Raw genomic sequence first — 17,288 nt, 5'->3', positions numbered from 1 at the left:
TGTGTCTAGATGGTTACCCTAGATTTGCGAGACTTGCTGCCCGATGACCTATCCTAACCTTAACCATACGAGGTCAATGCCTAACCCCAACCGACTCACGAGAGTTTCACAAATCAACGGTAACCATCTAGACACAACCTCAACAACGCTGCAAGCAGCACTTCCAGCCACACATCTCGAATGGCCACAAGTTCCGAACGGCCACTGTACTAGTTGCATTAATGCCGTAATCATGTGGGTGAGTGAATGTATCTGCAAAATATTCAGGAATCATCACAGCAGACTTCTTTTGAGATATACTGCAAATTTTGGAAATAATGCAAGGATTTTGAAAAGGTTTCATAAGCCTACAGGTCATATACATTTTCACAGCCTGCAGAGGATTATGCAGCCCAACTCAAGTAATTCCAGTAAAAAACATGAAATCACCATAACTGGAGTTAATGGGTTGTCAGACGACAACATGGTAACACTGAAAAGCCACCCACAGTGTAAACATGCCAATTATCTGAGCTGTCAGCTGCCCATTAATGTTATCCCAAAATTAAACCTTTTTTGACTTCGTAGCTCAGTCTATCACATCCCATAATATGAACATGAATGCCAGATTTCCTCCATCCTCCATTCCCCAAACTGCCTTTCTTTCACTAACTTATATCCATTTAATAGACGTGTTTGAGTGATCCTTTGCTGTGTTTTGAAAACACACTAAGGGAGCAAAATGCTGTAAAAACGAATGTTTCATTGCAGAAGCATGATAGGATTTTGTATTTTTACAAAGTCAGAACTCCCTCCATTGTCTCCCTTCTTACTAAGTATCTCATCATGTACTGTAAAGAAAGTCAAAATGTCACTTTTGTGTTCATGAATACATTTCAGAGACCTGCATTATCTCTCGGGACGTGCCTGGTGGTCTGATTTATCGTTTTCACTGTTACATTTTCTGAAATCTCTTTCCACTCGTTAAAGGCAGGCGTAGCGAAGAGAAGGCAGTTTGAAAACACATCAGGGAGCTAATCACACAGATCATTTATTAACAAAGCTCCAGTTACACATTTGCAGAGATTGTTGAGGATGATTCCAGCTGTGACAAACTTTTTCCAATTTCCCCATTTAAATTCCTCCAAAACGACACCATGCTCTTTCATCACATATACTGTAAGAGCTATATCTAATCAGGCAAAGACCACAAGCTTTCAGTGCCAATTAGAATTAATTCAAGGTCACTGATGTGGGCCAGACAATAACTACTGCAGTAATGTGAAAAAAATATAATTCTGCACTAAATACAAAGAATCCACCCCTTATAGTTTATCCTTTTCCACCACGCAGCACACTGATTCTATTTTTATCATCTCCGCCAGATCTGGCCAGACGTGATCCTGGAAGGAGATCATGTGTTTGGTCGTGTGTGTGCATCTGTGTATCTGTCCACGGCTATCTCTCATATTACTGGACCCATCAGCCTAATATTTTTTGTGCTCATTTATGACTGCATGCAACGACCTCTCATGGTTGCGATGTTTCACACTTTTTGAAAAACATATTTTATTGACTGTTTTATACCGTCATTGACTCATCACTACTCTTAACTTGCTGGTAGGGGCCACAAGTGCTCAACGAGATCAACTTGATCGACTTTCTTCTCTTATATCACGAGAATAGTTCACCGAAATGTGTTTCTGAAAACATTTTATGTGAGAAATAAGCTGTGCAGTTGCTAAATCTGTCTATTTTGGATCGACAACGGTTAGTTTAAAAGTTTCTGGGGAGTTTCCAGAGGTGACGAGTCGCACCGGACGTCCCCGATTTGCTTAAAGTAGCCTAGACCTCAACTTTATGCAAATGAGGAGCGGCCAACGTGACGTTGTGACCGTCTCTTGAATCGCAACGCCACGCTATCAGAATGCATTGCGCGGCTGCTTACATAGACAATGAATGGGAAGCGTGGAAAGGACGGAGCCTGTGGACATGCACCATCAGACATTTGTGATTTGTATTCATTCATCAAACATTACAGCAGTGGTCGTTGCAGACATACGTACCTGGTGGAGATCTGCTCTCTCTCTCTCTCTCTCTCTCTCTCTCTCTCTATCTCTAGTTAAGTCTTATTTAGCTCAATATTTCATACATATGGATGTTCCAGTCTCTAAAGGACCTAAACTATCTAACATCTGTAATGATTCGAGATGATTTGCTTTCATTTGATGCTGACGATCATTTGAAAGCAGGATAACCCATTTCTTATTCAGAATGTGAATGTTTCAGTTCAGAACAAACATCAATGCCAGCTCCGGTCTTACAGCACAGCTTCTCGCTGTTTATTTAGGTTACATCTGATGAATAAAAAACACATTTCATTCAAAATCTCATTCAAAAGAATCATTTACTATCTTTCACTCAACTAGAATATTGTTAGCTTAAAAATTTCGTGCCAGAAAATATGGACATTGATGGATTAGATCCAGTATTTGAAGAGATAATGCAATTTTCTGCTTCCCGTCAACCACCTTGAATGTTTCAATGGATATCTCATTTTGGAATTTAAGCTGTATTAGCATCTTTGTGGTGACAAATCCTCACACACATGCGCGCACGCACGCACACACAGATGCAAGCTGACAGTAACTGTGTGTGTGTCTTCGTGACACCTAATCTCCTCTTTCCTGTCCCTCTAACACATCGTTGATCAGTGTCCTGTTACTGAAAAGGCAACACCAAATGCCATCATCATGAGCTGTCAATTACCACTAACTCAGCTCCCCAGTGTGTGGTGGATGAGACAGTCACTCAACGCCGGCCCTCCCTCTGCCTCTTCCCTTCTCTTCCACGTCACATCTGAAGAATTATAAATCAGTTCTTTTCATGTGTGAATGTCAGATTTTAATAGGTGTTGACCTGTTGACCTGTTTATCCACTGTGCTGCTTATGTGTGAAATAAAGCAGTCCACAGTGATTGATGTGATTGATTCAAGTATTAGACGTAAAGAATAATAATGTGATGAATGGCTAAACTGATTTCTTTTAAGAAAGAGCTACCTACAGAGACTTGAAACAGCTAAAAGCAATTTTCTTATGGATAAGTTGTGTGAAGGATGACACTCGTAGTGATGAACTCAGGGAAATTATTTCCTGATTCTGCATTTTCCCTCAGCTTTCAACTCAGTGTTTTGGTTTTGCATCCTGAAGCTTTACTGGTTTCATCGCTCTCATCAGCCTCGTTTTCCACCACAGCAGACAGACGAGCTCTAAAAACCCGACTTTACACTATCAGACCGACACAGTTAGCAACTAGCTGTTGAATTTTATGGATTTTTATGTTTAAAGAGACGGATATCTTCCCTGGGAATTGATGGAGACAAAAACAGAACTGAAAGGAGAGTGAATATTGGACTTCTCTTCATCAGGTCGGTCCTGAAACAAGACTCCAAATGAATGCTAATGTTGCTCTGTATCGGCTGGATGTGTAAATACATGTCTTTTCAAAATAAACTTTTCACAGGAAACTATTTGGTTAGGTTTAGGCAAAGATCATAGTTTGGGTTAAAATAAAAACGTTTGTAAAAGAGAGGCGAAGTCCCTCCCCTTCCGGTGGACCCCATGGGACCTTATTTCAGAAAAAGAATATGTACAGTAGTCGACGGAGAGATTTATTTATTTATATATTATTATATATTTTTTTTTATTTATAATTTGTTTTAATTTTTTAATTTTCTATTTTTTCATTTTTCATTTTTTCATTTTTTCATTTTTTCATTTTTCATTTTCTTATTAGAATTATTTTTGGCATCATTGGGCAAAAATTCCAAAATAACCTTTCATCATATTGTAATTGAAATGTTCTGATAGATAACTAGACTTCTGCTCCTCCTCATGGCTCAGAGACGGCAAGGCTCCCGCTCGGCTCTGATTGGTTGTTTTCCTCCGATCTGTGAAATCTTTCAGATGCCGTTAGGATCAACGGAGGACACAGAGGAACATGATTATTGTCAGATTATCTGTCTCATGCACTACTGTCAGGATATAGTGACCGTTTTCTAAAAATATATATATATATTTTTTTATCAAATTTGCTTCCAAACTGCCTACTGCTGCTTTAAAGAATAATTTATTGCCGACACTAAATCCAGGGACAAACCATCAAGACTGCCTGCATTGTTTTACAGGGTATCTTAGAAGTGCACTTAAAATCTCCCCAGCAACGTACGCTTAATGCACAACATGTAAAAGAAGAAAGAAATAAGACATGAATGATGTTGCCTGCATTCATCAATCATCCTGACTGTTGTTTTCTAACATTCAGCTGCTATCTGTACTCCCATCCATCCTCCTCCTCTTTGCTGCCACTTCATGAGAAAATGCGTCTGTCTCATATTGAGATTCTTCACATAGAATTACAACGCCACAAGCTACACAGGGCCAAGTAACTGTGATTACTATTTCCACTGCATGAATCTTTCACAAAAGCTCTTCTGTCCCTTGTTAGCAGCTCGGTTATATTAGTGGCCTTAAGCTTAATTCATGCTTGATCGCTCGGCACTCTCGACAGCTGTCTCTCGAAACAAAAGCCGGTACGTCTCACCTCAACCTGAGTGACAAAAGCTGGAGGACAGAGAGATGATTAAGTGGAGTGATCACACAGTTAACCCCCGTGTTCCTGCAGGTCCTGCTGAGACAGATGTTGTTTCACTCCTGCATGACATTTTATATGTATATGGATGAGTCATTTAAGGACAGAAGCGTGAACGTTTACTTGTGACTTGTGACACTGTGCAGCTCAAGTCTATTAAACCCTCTGAGACCTGCGATCCCGACTGACTTTACTGTCTTTCAGAGGCTCTAGCAGATTTAGTTTTAGGGCTAGAGTGAAGCTACAGATATCATATGAAACTAGAAAACTAAGGAATCCATTGGTACCAACCTCATACTATCTTGTCAGGATGGAGGGTAAATAAAGCTTCATGCAGTATCATTTTTCAGGCAGTAAAATGTATTTTCGCATATTCTAAATTGGTGTGTTTGAATATTTCTGCATACTGGGGTCTCTAAACAGTGTTGAACTACATACATTGGGTATCACTGTAAAGCTGAGACTCTTGTGGATCCAATGAGCTCAACTGTATTCATGTGTGATGATGTTAGTCCCCATAGGAGACATTTCATTGTAGTGAGACCATTTTTTGAAACGTGACCTCACTGTATAAAATGACCTTTGGTGACCTCTAGGATAATCACAGCCTCATGAAACTTTACAGCCACAAACTAGAGACCTAGAGCATTCAGAGGATGGATGGATCAGACTAGAGACCTAGAGCATTCAGAGGATGGATGGATCAAACTAGAGACCTAGAGCATTCAGAGGATGGATGGATCAAACTAGAGACCTAGAGCATTCAGAGGATGGATGGATCAAACTAGAGACCTAGAGCATTCAGAGGATGGATGGATCAAACTAGAGACCTAGAGCATTCAGAGGATGGATGGATCAGACTAGAGACCTAGAGCATTCAGAGGATGGATGGATCAAACTAGAGAACTAGAGCATTCAGAGGATGGATGGATCAAACTAGAGACCTAGAGCATTCAGAGGATGGATGGATCAGACTAGAGACCTAGAGCATTCAGAGGATGGATGGATCAGACTAGAGACCTAGAGCATTCAGAGGATGGATGGATCAAACTAGAGAACTAGAGCATTCAGAGGATGGATGGATCAAACTAGAGACAACAATTTATTAATTCATGTTTATTTCTGATTCATGACTAGAACAACTTGACACACAGTGCTGAGCAGCATCTCAAATTAATCTTCAGGTTCCCAGCTTTCAGATGATGTACACCACTTCTACTGATCTCCCCATAAAGACCCCCTGTACCTACCTAGAACAGACAAAAACGGGTCTATTGTGGGTCTCGGAGGGATAATACGTCCATCAATGGGATGACATCACATTTCCAATTGTTCAAGGTATTACTTTAATCCCTGCTTATCATCTGGGCTTCAGTTCACAGTAATTATGGCTGAAGTAATTAGATAACATGATAGTGAACAAAGGAAGAAAAGACATATAATTAGCTAAATCACACATTGATGTTATGTTAGAATAATTCTCCAACGCAGCAGCTTTATCTGAACAAATGTGTTAATTCTTTCCATTTTAGCGGCTGACAGCTGTTGGCAATGACCGAGATAAAAGCTGACATAACTGTGACATCATGACAGGCTTTTACAAAAAAAGAGCCCAAAACAAAACAGCTGTGGTTCGCTGCCCTCCATAAGTATGTGATTTGGATGTTAATGTGCATGAGTGTGCAGTGCACCCCATCAGCATATTCCTCACGCTTATGCTGCGTGACTCGTCTACATGGGGAAACTCCACATAAACAGGCAAATGCCACAAGCCTCTGAATGTCAATTAAGTGTGATTCATCTCTCTGGTGCTTTGGGAGGGAAGCAGAGTGCGGCCATTCATTTAACCGCCTCTCCTCTTTTGACTTTCCATTAACGTTCAGCCGGTGCTCCGTATCCACAGCGACTTCAGCTGAGTGCAACAGGAGAATGAGCTGCAAATTGTCTGGTCATTGGGGTTGTGAGCAAATAATGGAAAGGACTGAAAAGATGAGGATCATACTGGTGCGATGACACCAATCTGCTTGATAGCAGGAGAAGTGAAAGGCTTCTGTGAATGAATACTAAGCATGAACGCAGTCAACAATTACAAGTGATCTCACAGGGTAGAAAGTTTAGCTCTAACAATTGTAACAATCGAGAAAATGTTTCATTAAAGTCGGGGGAAAATACGTAACTGGACATGACTTTGGATCAAGAGGCAGGACAAAAATATAGATGTTAATATTTTTGTCTTTTGTTTTTAGTGTGTGGTACAAAAACTTCAAGTGAAAATCTATTTAAACTAAGGTTGTCAAAGTTATGCCACTAATTTCTTTAACGCATTAACTTGTGATTTTTAGGTTGCAGCTGGCTCAGTTTTAAAGCTAGTGAAACTAGATAAAAACCTAAGGAATCCATTGGTACCAACCGTGTCATGCTAGTTTGTCGAGAAGGAGACTAAATATAACGCTCCAAACTGACGCTACATTTTGGCCAGGAAAAACTGGCATGACTATTTTTCGAAGGGGTCCCTTGACTTCTGACCTCAAAATATCTAAAACAAAATTTATTGAAAAAAAAAAAAAGACAGACATAATCATTTTCAAAATTCTGAACATGTTTTTATCTAATTAAAATTGTCTGCTTCAATCCATATTCGTTGGCATTTAGCCTTTCAAAAAACAACTTTTTGACTACAGAAAACCACTTGCTTCTCCCATTTGATGAATCTGCCATTTAAATAGCAATGCACTAGGTGCATGCAGCACCTGACTTCTACAGGGAACAATTTCTATTATGCCCAAAATACACCTATGATTAATTAAGAGACCAAATACAACCCTTTCATCCCTTGTGCCTTACGTTGCACCCAGATTATGCTCTGTTGATGGAGCCAAATGCACTTGCGCCATGCACTTTAGTCCATGCGCTTGTTCAAATAGGGCCCTTAGTGTCTAATGTGGGTCAAGTTCCTACATTTCCCATGATGCATCTCAGTAGCGTCTTTCATTAGACCCTCTGTCCCTCCAAAATGCATACTTCTTCTCTTCTCGCCTTCAGTTTGTAATGCAAGCTTTATGTTAAAGGTCTCAAGCCCAAACCCAAAGAACCCTGATGGTGTCATAAAATGTTGGAAAGCTCCATCCAGTACCACACAAGGCATTATGCACACAGGCTTCGTAGTTCTCCTGGTGAGGACTAAACTGAACTTCGTGAGTGAAATCAGTGGAATGCCCCGTTAAAAGTACTGCACATTTGCAAAGTTTGGGTGTTTTCCTTCAAAGTAAGCTCCCTACAGCTCAAGTAAAGTATAGAATCCAGATTATCTCCAGAGATACATATGGTTTTCTACCAAATGATAACATTTAATGATAGTTTTATGTGAGTATAACGTAGCTCAGATGCTTGACCTCTAAGAAAACACTCAGCAAAACGCCCACAAATGGCAGCTTTTGTTTTGGTCATGCCGGTCCGCACGAACAGTAGAGAAAGAGAAAGGGAGAGAAACTTTCTTCAGCTCGTCTCGTCTCTCTGAGCCAGTCAGCTGCGTCTCCGTGGGGCTCGTTGGATCCAGGCTCTGAGGAAATGAATCATTTCTGATGCGATCTCATGCTCTCTGCTCTCCATCCTTTTCACTCGTTCAATGTGCTACTTTTTTTCCTCCACATATCTCTTTATGGCCATATCTCACATCTCACTCTGTGGCCTCCTTTCATTCTTCTCCCCTCTCTCTGGTTTTTAGTCATCCCTCTCCGTTTCCTCCTCCGGTCTCCCCCTGCAGCTCCATCGCCTTCAGCCTCTCTTTGCTTTCTTTAGTCATTCCTTTAACTTTTACTTTTCAGACCTTCTTCCTGACTTCCCTTCTGTGTTGCTCTTTTATTCTGTTGCATGTATCCTTCCCCGTGAATTCTTCTTCATGTTCCTCTCCTTTCACACTCATCCAGACATTTTTTTCTTTTTCACTATTTTGCTTTTAGTCTTCCAACTCCTTTTTCCTTCTCCATCTCCATCATCCGCTCTTACTCTCTTTTTTTCTCTTTGTCTCTGTTGTCAAGAAGAGATTTCATTGACCACTGTGAATAACCCAAAGCTTAATGTGATTTGTGGCTTTGGTGAGACTGTCTGGTGTGTATTGCAGCTTCTTTATGAGTAGTGGGAGTCGATGTGTTTAATTGAGGGGAATGAATGCGTGTGTTTGTGCACGAGAGAAGAAATAAGAACGGAGGATGTGACGGAAGGGGAAGCAAATAACGGAGCCCGAGATGAACTTTAGCTTCGTTGCTGCTGCTGCTCTTGTTGATTCAGGCCGTGGAAAAGCTCGTCTGACAGCCTGTAGTCTGCATTCATGTGTTGTGCATGTGTGCGCATGCTTCTGTCTCACAGTGGGAATGGATGACTGGTTTGACAGCCCATTGTCTCCCTCAGGGTAGAGACTGTGGTTCAATGACTGAGTCCGCCTCATATGCACTCACATTACAGCAAAAATCTCAGATTTCTGCACACACAAACACCTTTAAGCATACGCCTTTACACACAGAAGTCATTCCTGCACACATGGGCGGACACGTGGGTGCATACATGCTGTAAATCCAAAACAACTCAATACCCCCTGCAGCTCAAACACACACACACACACACACACACACACACTTTGCATTCTTTGTTAATGTGACTGTGTTTTACAGCTGATTCGCAGGCTAAACCCCAGCCAGCCCATTCACCTCTATGCTGTGGCTTGTAACATATTGTCCTAATCAATCCCCCCACACACTAAGAGGCTTTTTCCACTGGAACCACCCGGGGCTAGCTAGCGGTTAGCGAGCGCTTATCCCCCCTTTTCTTGTGGAGGGAGAGGGAGGCCGGCTCCCCGCAAGAATTTTATCTTTACAGGCGCAGAGGCTGACTGAGAGGGCAGAGAGGAGGCGGTGGAGAAAAGACCTTGGTGGGATTTGATCCCGGGTCGGCGGGGGGGTTCATGGCAGGGGTCTGGATCACTGCATGTGCGAAGCAGGGAGCAGTTAAAGGAGCAGGGCAAAGAGGAGGGAGAAAGGCCAAGCGAAGCAACATCATATGTCAGAGTTACTGTAATAAAGTGAGCATCGAGAGGTTTGACGATGAGGCCCATTGTCGCAAAATGACTCGATTCCAAGACACGAACAATCAAAGACTCTCTAAAAATGTCCCCTGATTGTACATGGAAGCTGCCAAACACATTGAGCTGCTGGACTTGGACTAGATTGCATTAACGAGGGATTACAACTTCTCTGTTTTGCTCTCTCTGATCCTTCCTTCTTTGTGTTTCTCTTACTTGTTCTCCTTGAGTCATTTTTCTCTCTTCCTCCGTCTCACGATGACGAGGATTACAAGTTCATTAGAGTTCATTAATTTCAACAAATGTAATACAGTCATTTGTTGACTGTATATTTAATCGTGATTAATCGTTCTCTTTAAAATGTACCTTAAAGGGAGATTTGTCAAATATTTAATACTCTTATCAACATGGGAGTGGACAAATACACTGCTTTATGTAAATGTATGTATATATTTATGATTGGAAATCAATTAACAACACAAAACAATGACAGATATTGTCCAGAAACCCTCACAGGTACTGCATTTAGCATAAAACAATATGCTCAAATCATAACATGGCAAACTGCAGCCCAACAGGCAACAACAGCTGTCAGTGTGTCAATGTGCTGACTTGACTATGACTTGCCCCAAACTGCATGTGATTATCATAAAGTGGGCATGTATGTAAAGGGGAGACTCGTGGGTACCCATAGAACCCATTTACATTCACTGATCTTGAGTTCAGAGGTCAAGTGACCCCTTTGAAAATGGCAATGCCAGTTTTTCCTCGCCAAAATTTAGCGTAAGTTTGGAGCGTTATTTAACCTCCTTCACTACAAGCTAGTGTGACATGGTTGATAACGATGGATACTTTAGATTTTTCTAGTTTCATATGATGCCAGTATCTTCACTATAGCCTTAAACTGAGCCTGCTACAACCTAGAAACCTCATGTTGCTTTAATGCATTAATGAAAGTAGTGGCGTTAAAACAAATTTGCATTAACACACACACAGACACACAAACACACACATTTATATATATATAATGCTATTTGCCTCACTGGTTGAGAGCTGCGTGTTGACACTGATCCAAATAAAAACACCCATTGCTAAGAGGCAGGGACAATTCAAGTCAGCTGCTGAAGTTGCTTTTAATGAACACAAGACACGGCTTACATCCAGTTTAAAGTACCGAGGCGTGCTTTCATAATCTGGTTGTTTAGCAGAATGAGTCCTGCTCAGGGTTTTCTGCTGCTCTCAAATGCAAACTAGGAAAGGTTTCTATTGCATTTTCTGCTACACAAGTTTTATTTGTCAGATCCATCTGAGATCCAGTGGAGGCCCACGGCTCCGCTGGGTCTGTTTGAACTCAGAGACCTGACCGGATCGGGACCAACACTGATTCTTGTTTGTGGAAAATAAATAGGGTAACACAGCTGCACAGTCTTTTTCACAAAAAGGTATAAAGAGACAGTATACACTCTGAAAAATAAAGCTGGTAACTAGAACCATATAGGGTTCTTCGACTTGTCTCCATTGGAGTTCCACCTGGAACCCTTTCAGACGGTTCTACCTAGAGCCCAACATAAAGGGTCATACCTAGGACCGTTTGTTAAAGGTTCCACCCAGAACCCCCTTTGAGAGGTTCTACAGAGAAACCTTCTATGGTGTAATGGTTCAACCCGGACTGACAGGTAGGCGTATAAATACCAAGACATTACACGGACATTCCGCGTGTCATTTGTTCGCCGCGCAAATGTTCGCAGTTAGGTTTAGGCAACAGAACCACCTAGGTAGGGTAAGGGATAACGTCATGGTTGGGCTTAAAATAATTACCTAAACTAAGTAAAACACGTAACACAACTACGTGAAAAACGTTACAAAAAACACGTGACAATTGTCACCTGACAAACGCCACTAACGTAACTTACATTACAAAACATAACAAAACATAACCGGTCAACGCCGGTCTCAAACACGGGTTTCCTGGGTAAAAGTCCAGTGTTTGATGGGTTGGTCTTTCTTGCTTTTTATACTCAACATTAACTCTTACCGTAGCGTTTATACACGGATGCATGTACATTGTAATCAGTGCAGGATACATGGCGTACAAGAGACACGCAGAAATCAAGAAAGGCGTTCTTATTGCATGCTAAACTTCCTGTGCGTTATCGTGGCATTTATATGCTGATTGGTTCCACACATAACCCTCTCTGGAGGTTCTATCCAGAACCTTTCTACCCTCTAAGGGTGCTACAAGAACCCACCCAGGAGGTACGACTGAGAACCGTTTCATAATTTAAGGGTTTTCATCCAGAACCCACCCAGGGTTCCTTATGAGGCTCCAAAAGCAGCACAACCCACAACAATCATGGTTCACAATCACAGCTCCACGGGTGTTTGGATCTGTTAACACCCATGCTTTCAACAATCTTTCAAGAAAAAAATGGTTCTTTGGCTTAAGTGTTCTTAGTGGAACCCTTAGTCTTACAAAGAACGCTTGAGAAACCCTCTCTTCAAAAAAGGTTATTCAGAAGCAAATGGAAGAACTTATGGAAGAACCCTTATTTCTAAGAGTGTTGGGTCAAAAGAAGTTTTGCAACATTTGATTCGGGCCTCGGCAGCAGACCGCTTCCCACAGGAGAGTGTGTTGATGTATAGAATAGGAGACGCGTGTTTAGAAAAGTCATTCCACTCATATTGTGAAGCAGCCTGCAGGTCAGCAGGCTCTGCACGGTGCTCGGCTCTAACCGTCCTCCTTTCATCGCTGTTTAAGTCTGAACGGACGGGCCAGCTCTTCCCTACCTGTGTTAGGTGAACTTACGTTGGCCTGGTTCACAGGCCCTGCTCTCTCATCACTGTTATTCATGCTCATGCAAAAGAGTTACAGGTGCCTTCCCCTGAATTTCAAACACGCTAAAGAAGCGGTGCTGGAGCTGCCGTGGTCTTCCTAAAGGCTCGCCCCCTAGCGATGCCTCCTGGTAGACGAGCCGTATTGTAATGAGGAGGGCCTGACTGGAAGAAGCTGGTTAAGACTGTGCCTGAGGCTTGTTATCAAAGGCTCATGATTCAAATGCTTCTCTCTGTCTCTTGAAAGAACTCATCTCTATTTCCTCTCTCAGTTTCTCTCTTAATTCCCCCTCATTTTCTTCTTCTTCTTTTGGTTTCCCTCACGCTTCTCTATAACCTTGTCTTAAATAGTCTGGAGCACATTAAGGTGGGAAGGAAAAACATCAATTTGATTTAAATAACACCAGATTCGTAATGAAATACGAACACTCCATTGTCACCTCTGCCAAGGAGGTTGTGTTCTCGCTTCGGTTTGTTTGTTTATTTGTAGGATTACGGAAAAAACTAGTGGCCCGATATTTAAGAAACTTGGTGGAAGGGTGTAGCACGGGCCAAGGTAGAATACCTCTTGAAACGGATCTGAATGACAGGACAGGTACACACATTTTTCTATTTCACTAACATTGCGAAATAGGGAACTTGGCCTTGGCGGAGGTCTGCAGTCTGCACTCTTCGAGTTACCAGAACGCTCTCTCTCTCAAATTCAAATTCAAATTCAAATAAGCTTCATTGGCATGAATGCTCAGGTTACATTATTGCCAAAGCTAAATTACATATTATTTAATAATTACATTTTACACAAGAAAACTAAATAATCACAAATCAATAAAAAGTTAAGATAAACATATCGTTTGTTATCATGAACGGCCGAATGGTGCGTCACTTTAAATGCTGAGGCCGCAAGAAATTGTGGGATGTTATTCACTCTTTTCCTTTGGTAAAGGATACTCCAGTCTATCCTCTGCTGAAGGAGATGAGAAAGGAAGCATTGAAGCTCCTTTCCTCAGCATTTAGAGGATTCAAACAGCTCTCATCATGGCTGCTACTTAGGTACATCCGGGTCATTTCACTCCTATTCGACCGCAGCCGCAGTCTCTCAGTGATGAGAGCGCGCACCACTGATTGGTCGCGGGTGCGTGCTGGACACGGGGAGTGAGCACCTGATGAGAGACAGACGAGCAGAGTGTGGACAGTGCAGAGAGAGAAAAGGCCGGTTCAGAGACTCATTACTCACCGTCTATTGTGTGAGTCCCTGAGAACTGTAAGTCACGACATATAGGTTATAAGTTCAGTTAATTATGTGGTTTGTCACTTCTTGTTGTGTGTTTACCATCAATGAGTTAGCTCACCTTGTTAAGACTGCAGCTAAAACACACCTGGCTCTGTATTACTGTAGATATAGCAGCGCCTTTGCTCCACATACTAATGAGTGTATTCTTACATGCTGTTCCATGTCAGTAGCAGTGAGTCCATTGTTTTCCTCCTGCCACAGTAGTTGAGATGATGCAGTGGGTTTAAAGGTGGCCTATGCAAGATTTCTCAGTTGATATTTGTGGATGCACAGGAGGGTAGTTGATTGATGTATCTTAAAGTGGCAGTAGTCAGTATATTTTTGGCATCATTGGGCAAAAATCCCATAATAACCTTTCAGTATATTGTAATTCAAGTGTTCTGAGAGAAAACTAGACTTCTGCTCCTCCTCATGGCTCTGTTTTCAGGCTTTAGAACATCTAGCCCGTGACGGGAGACTTTGACCAATCACAGGTCATTTCATTGAGACAGCGTTCCTATTGGCTGTTCTCCGGTCATGTGACCGGAACTTGGCGTTCCTTCACCAAATTTCACAATGGCGGCAGCATCACACATTTTCTAATTTTACAGTTAAACCGTGCACTACAAGATGATTCTGAGAACATCTGAGGAGAGAAATAGGCATTAACGTAACAGAATATTGATTCATATTTGATCAGCGCTGCCTAGTTTGACCGTTTGGTTGGAGTTTGCAAGTGATTGACAGCTGAGTGATTATTTTTTATTTTATAAAAATAACTTTTTTTAATCATATTTGCTCCAATCTCGCCTACTTCAGCTTTAAGGGTCCCAAACACAGAAAATAAGAATTGCAGGTGGTGGGCAGTGCCCCTGCAGACACACACTCCTAGTGAGTCATATGTGATGATTAACAGAGATAGTTTGTATGAGTCTATATATTTTGGAGGGAGAATCCTGTATACTCTGCCTTAAGAGTGATGTACAGTATATATATAAAGTATGTATGTACCGTATAATTCCCTTTGCATTGTTATCTGAACCATTTTCTTTGGCAGAACCACGCATATATACCAACAAGTTCTGTACCGCTGCTCAACCTGAGTAAACCCTTTAAAGAAGAGTCCGTGTTTTGATAGACACACCTGGGGCGAAGTTCAAACCAGAACCAACCAGACAGTACCAGCTAATACAGTCCTTTATTCCAGCCCTCAGTAACACTCATATTTCTCACAGAACAGTAAGGATTCTGTCTCCACCTCTCTTTTATGACAAAGTGAACACAGCCGGGCCTCCCTGGGTTTGTCTGTTCTGCCTGTGACGGCCTGTTTCTATATGGCCAGGCTGTGTCCACTCAGTCTGGACATTGTCAACGTTTTCCTTAGTTTGCCATCAGTCACGGTGGTCAGGTTCTCTGCCACCGTGTACTCCCTGTTTAGGGTCAAATAGAATTCTAATTTACTTTGTGATTTGGTGGTTTCGTTCCAATATTTGATATCATTTTCTTTTTGTTTTGAGATGATTTGGCTGGGCCAGATAGTTTGGTGTCTGTCCTCAAGCCCTGGTGTTTCAGGACTCTTGCCTTTGTTCAACTCTTGGCCCTGCAGGGTTCTGTATTGGTAGGAGGTGTATATATAATTAGATGGCTCGTTTTTTAATTTGAATTATTAGAGGGTATTGACCTTGTTCTGCCCTGCATGCACTATCGGCTGTGTGTCTGTGATCTCTACGTTCTCTCTCTCTGTGTCCCTCTTTCTCTCTCAATCGTCTCCCTCTTAGTCTCTGTTTGTTCAAGTTCCCCTTTTAATTCCAATACAAACAAACATGTTTAATTATTCAAACAATATTGGTTTTGTGGCTGATGCCTAATCTCCCTGTTTGTCTCCCTTCCTCCTGCCTCCAGGTATCGGGGCTCAGAAAGTGCGAGTGGACGAGGAGGTGGAGGCGTATCCCACAGAGTCCGTTGATCTCCGCTGCGAGTTCAACGATGGAGGAGGCCGAACCAAACTCACACAGGTAGGATGACGCAACACGACGTTGTGTTTTTTAGTGGCTTTGGCAGCGCTGAAGCTCAGACGGACAAAGTAAGATTTGACAACGTAGTTTTGGGGGTGTGTGGTGGCTGTGGCTCAGGTGTTTGAACGGGTCGTCCATTGTGTGTGAATGACCATTGTCCATTTACCATTTCTAATGGAGTGAGTTCATACGAAGAGGCAACTGGTTTATTTGGCCATGCCAGTTTTTCCTCACCAAAATTTAGCGTAAGTTTGGAGTGTTATTTAGCCTCCTTCCTGACTAGTGTGACATGGTTGGTACCAATGGATTCCTTACGTTTTCTAGTTCCATATGATACCAGTATCTTCACTCTAGCTTTAAAACTGAGCCCACTACAACCTACAAAATCACAAGATTTTTAGAACATTAAAGAAATTTGTGGCGTATTTGCGTTAACACGTTATTATCGCGTTAACAGCCCTAGTTGATAGGTATGTTTTGTATACCTTTACCTCTCCTGCGTTTCACTCTGTTTGCTGATGTTGCTGCTTTGACACCTGAATTTCCCTCTGGATTAATAAAGGTTCATCTTATCCTATCTTATCTTATCAACATTACATCATGCAGATTGCATTACCTTTGCAATATGCAGTGAGAATCATCCTAAAGGTTTCTGAGCAGTATTTGTATGTTTTTTCTTCGTCATTGCCGAAGTTGACACAATTTTCACACTCAGATAATGTCATTTTAACTTCTGGCTATTTGGAAGTCAACTTTATTTTATCAACCCCTGGATGACACGTTATCTGACACCAGTCTAACTGTTCACACAGCAAGGAAAGCAAAATGCTGTGAGCTGTTCGCTGGTTAAATGTGATCCCGGTGTGATGTATAGCCCCTCTGAGTTGTGGATGGAATCAATTGGTTCAAAAACTGAAATGGCAGACAGGCTAAATTGCCCCAGTATGATATTTCCTCTACAGTCTACTGTTCAGCTAACGACGGAGTCTCGTCCACTAATTTGCGCTGACATCTGTGTTCCGACCCGTCTTCCTCTCCACAACCGCCAACCCTCTCTGCTCTCTCTCTCTGCTCTCTCTCTCCTCTTCCTCCAGATGTCATAAAAGTCATAGATGTTTTGCTAAATGTGTATTGATGAACTTTATTGCCCCCCCCCGCTTCCTCGTCTGCCACTTTAGCCGGTAGTCTGTATTTAACATGTTGAAAACTGAAGAGGAAAAGAAAAATCAATTTGGTTTTAACATCCCAGTCTCCCCTGCGGCAGATTCTCCTACAGCCATAACAGATATCAATATTTTTCACATATCAGAAATCATAAGAGGAAAAGCCTGTAAGACGACACTCAGTCATATAATGTTCTTTAAAATGGCAACAGGATCCTCGATAGTGTTCATGAATGTCATTAGTCTGGCTTTTAATTGAAAAGTAGACGTCTGCACACCTGAGTCCTTAACCCCCTACCATTCA

The 17,288-nt window shown here is 41.8% G+C and overlaps 1 protein-coding gene across 2 annotated transcripts in view; it reads left to right on the top strand.

Moving 5' to 3' along the window:
• LOC119503249 (poliovirus receptor homolog) overlaps window positions 1–17,288 on the top strand; it is a 360,163-nt gene that overhangs the window by 142,443 nt on the left and 200,432 nt on the right. For both annotated transcript variants that reach the window (XM_037794930.1, XM_037794929.1), the window contains exon 2: window positions 15,709–15,821. In XM_037794930.1, coding sequence (XP_037650858.1) covers window positions 15,709–15,821 — 113 coding nt within the window. The remainder of the gene's footprint in view (window positions 1–15,708; window positions 15,822–17,288) is intronic.

The sequence above is a fragment of the Sebastes umbrosus genome, chromosome 15, assembly GCF_015220745.1.
Source record: "Sebastes umbrosus isolate fSebUmb1 chromosome 15, fSebUmb1.pri, whole genome shotgun sequence".
Taxonomy (NCBI): domain Eukaryota; kingdom Metazoa; phylum Chordata; class Actinopteri; order Perciformes; family Sebastidae; genus Sebastes; species Sebastes umbrosus.
Note: the sequence above shows the minus strand (reverse complement) of the source record. Positions and strands in the feature narration are given on the sequence as shown.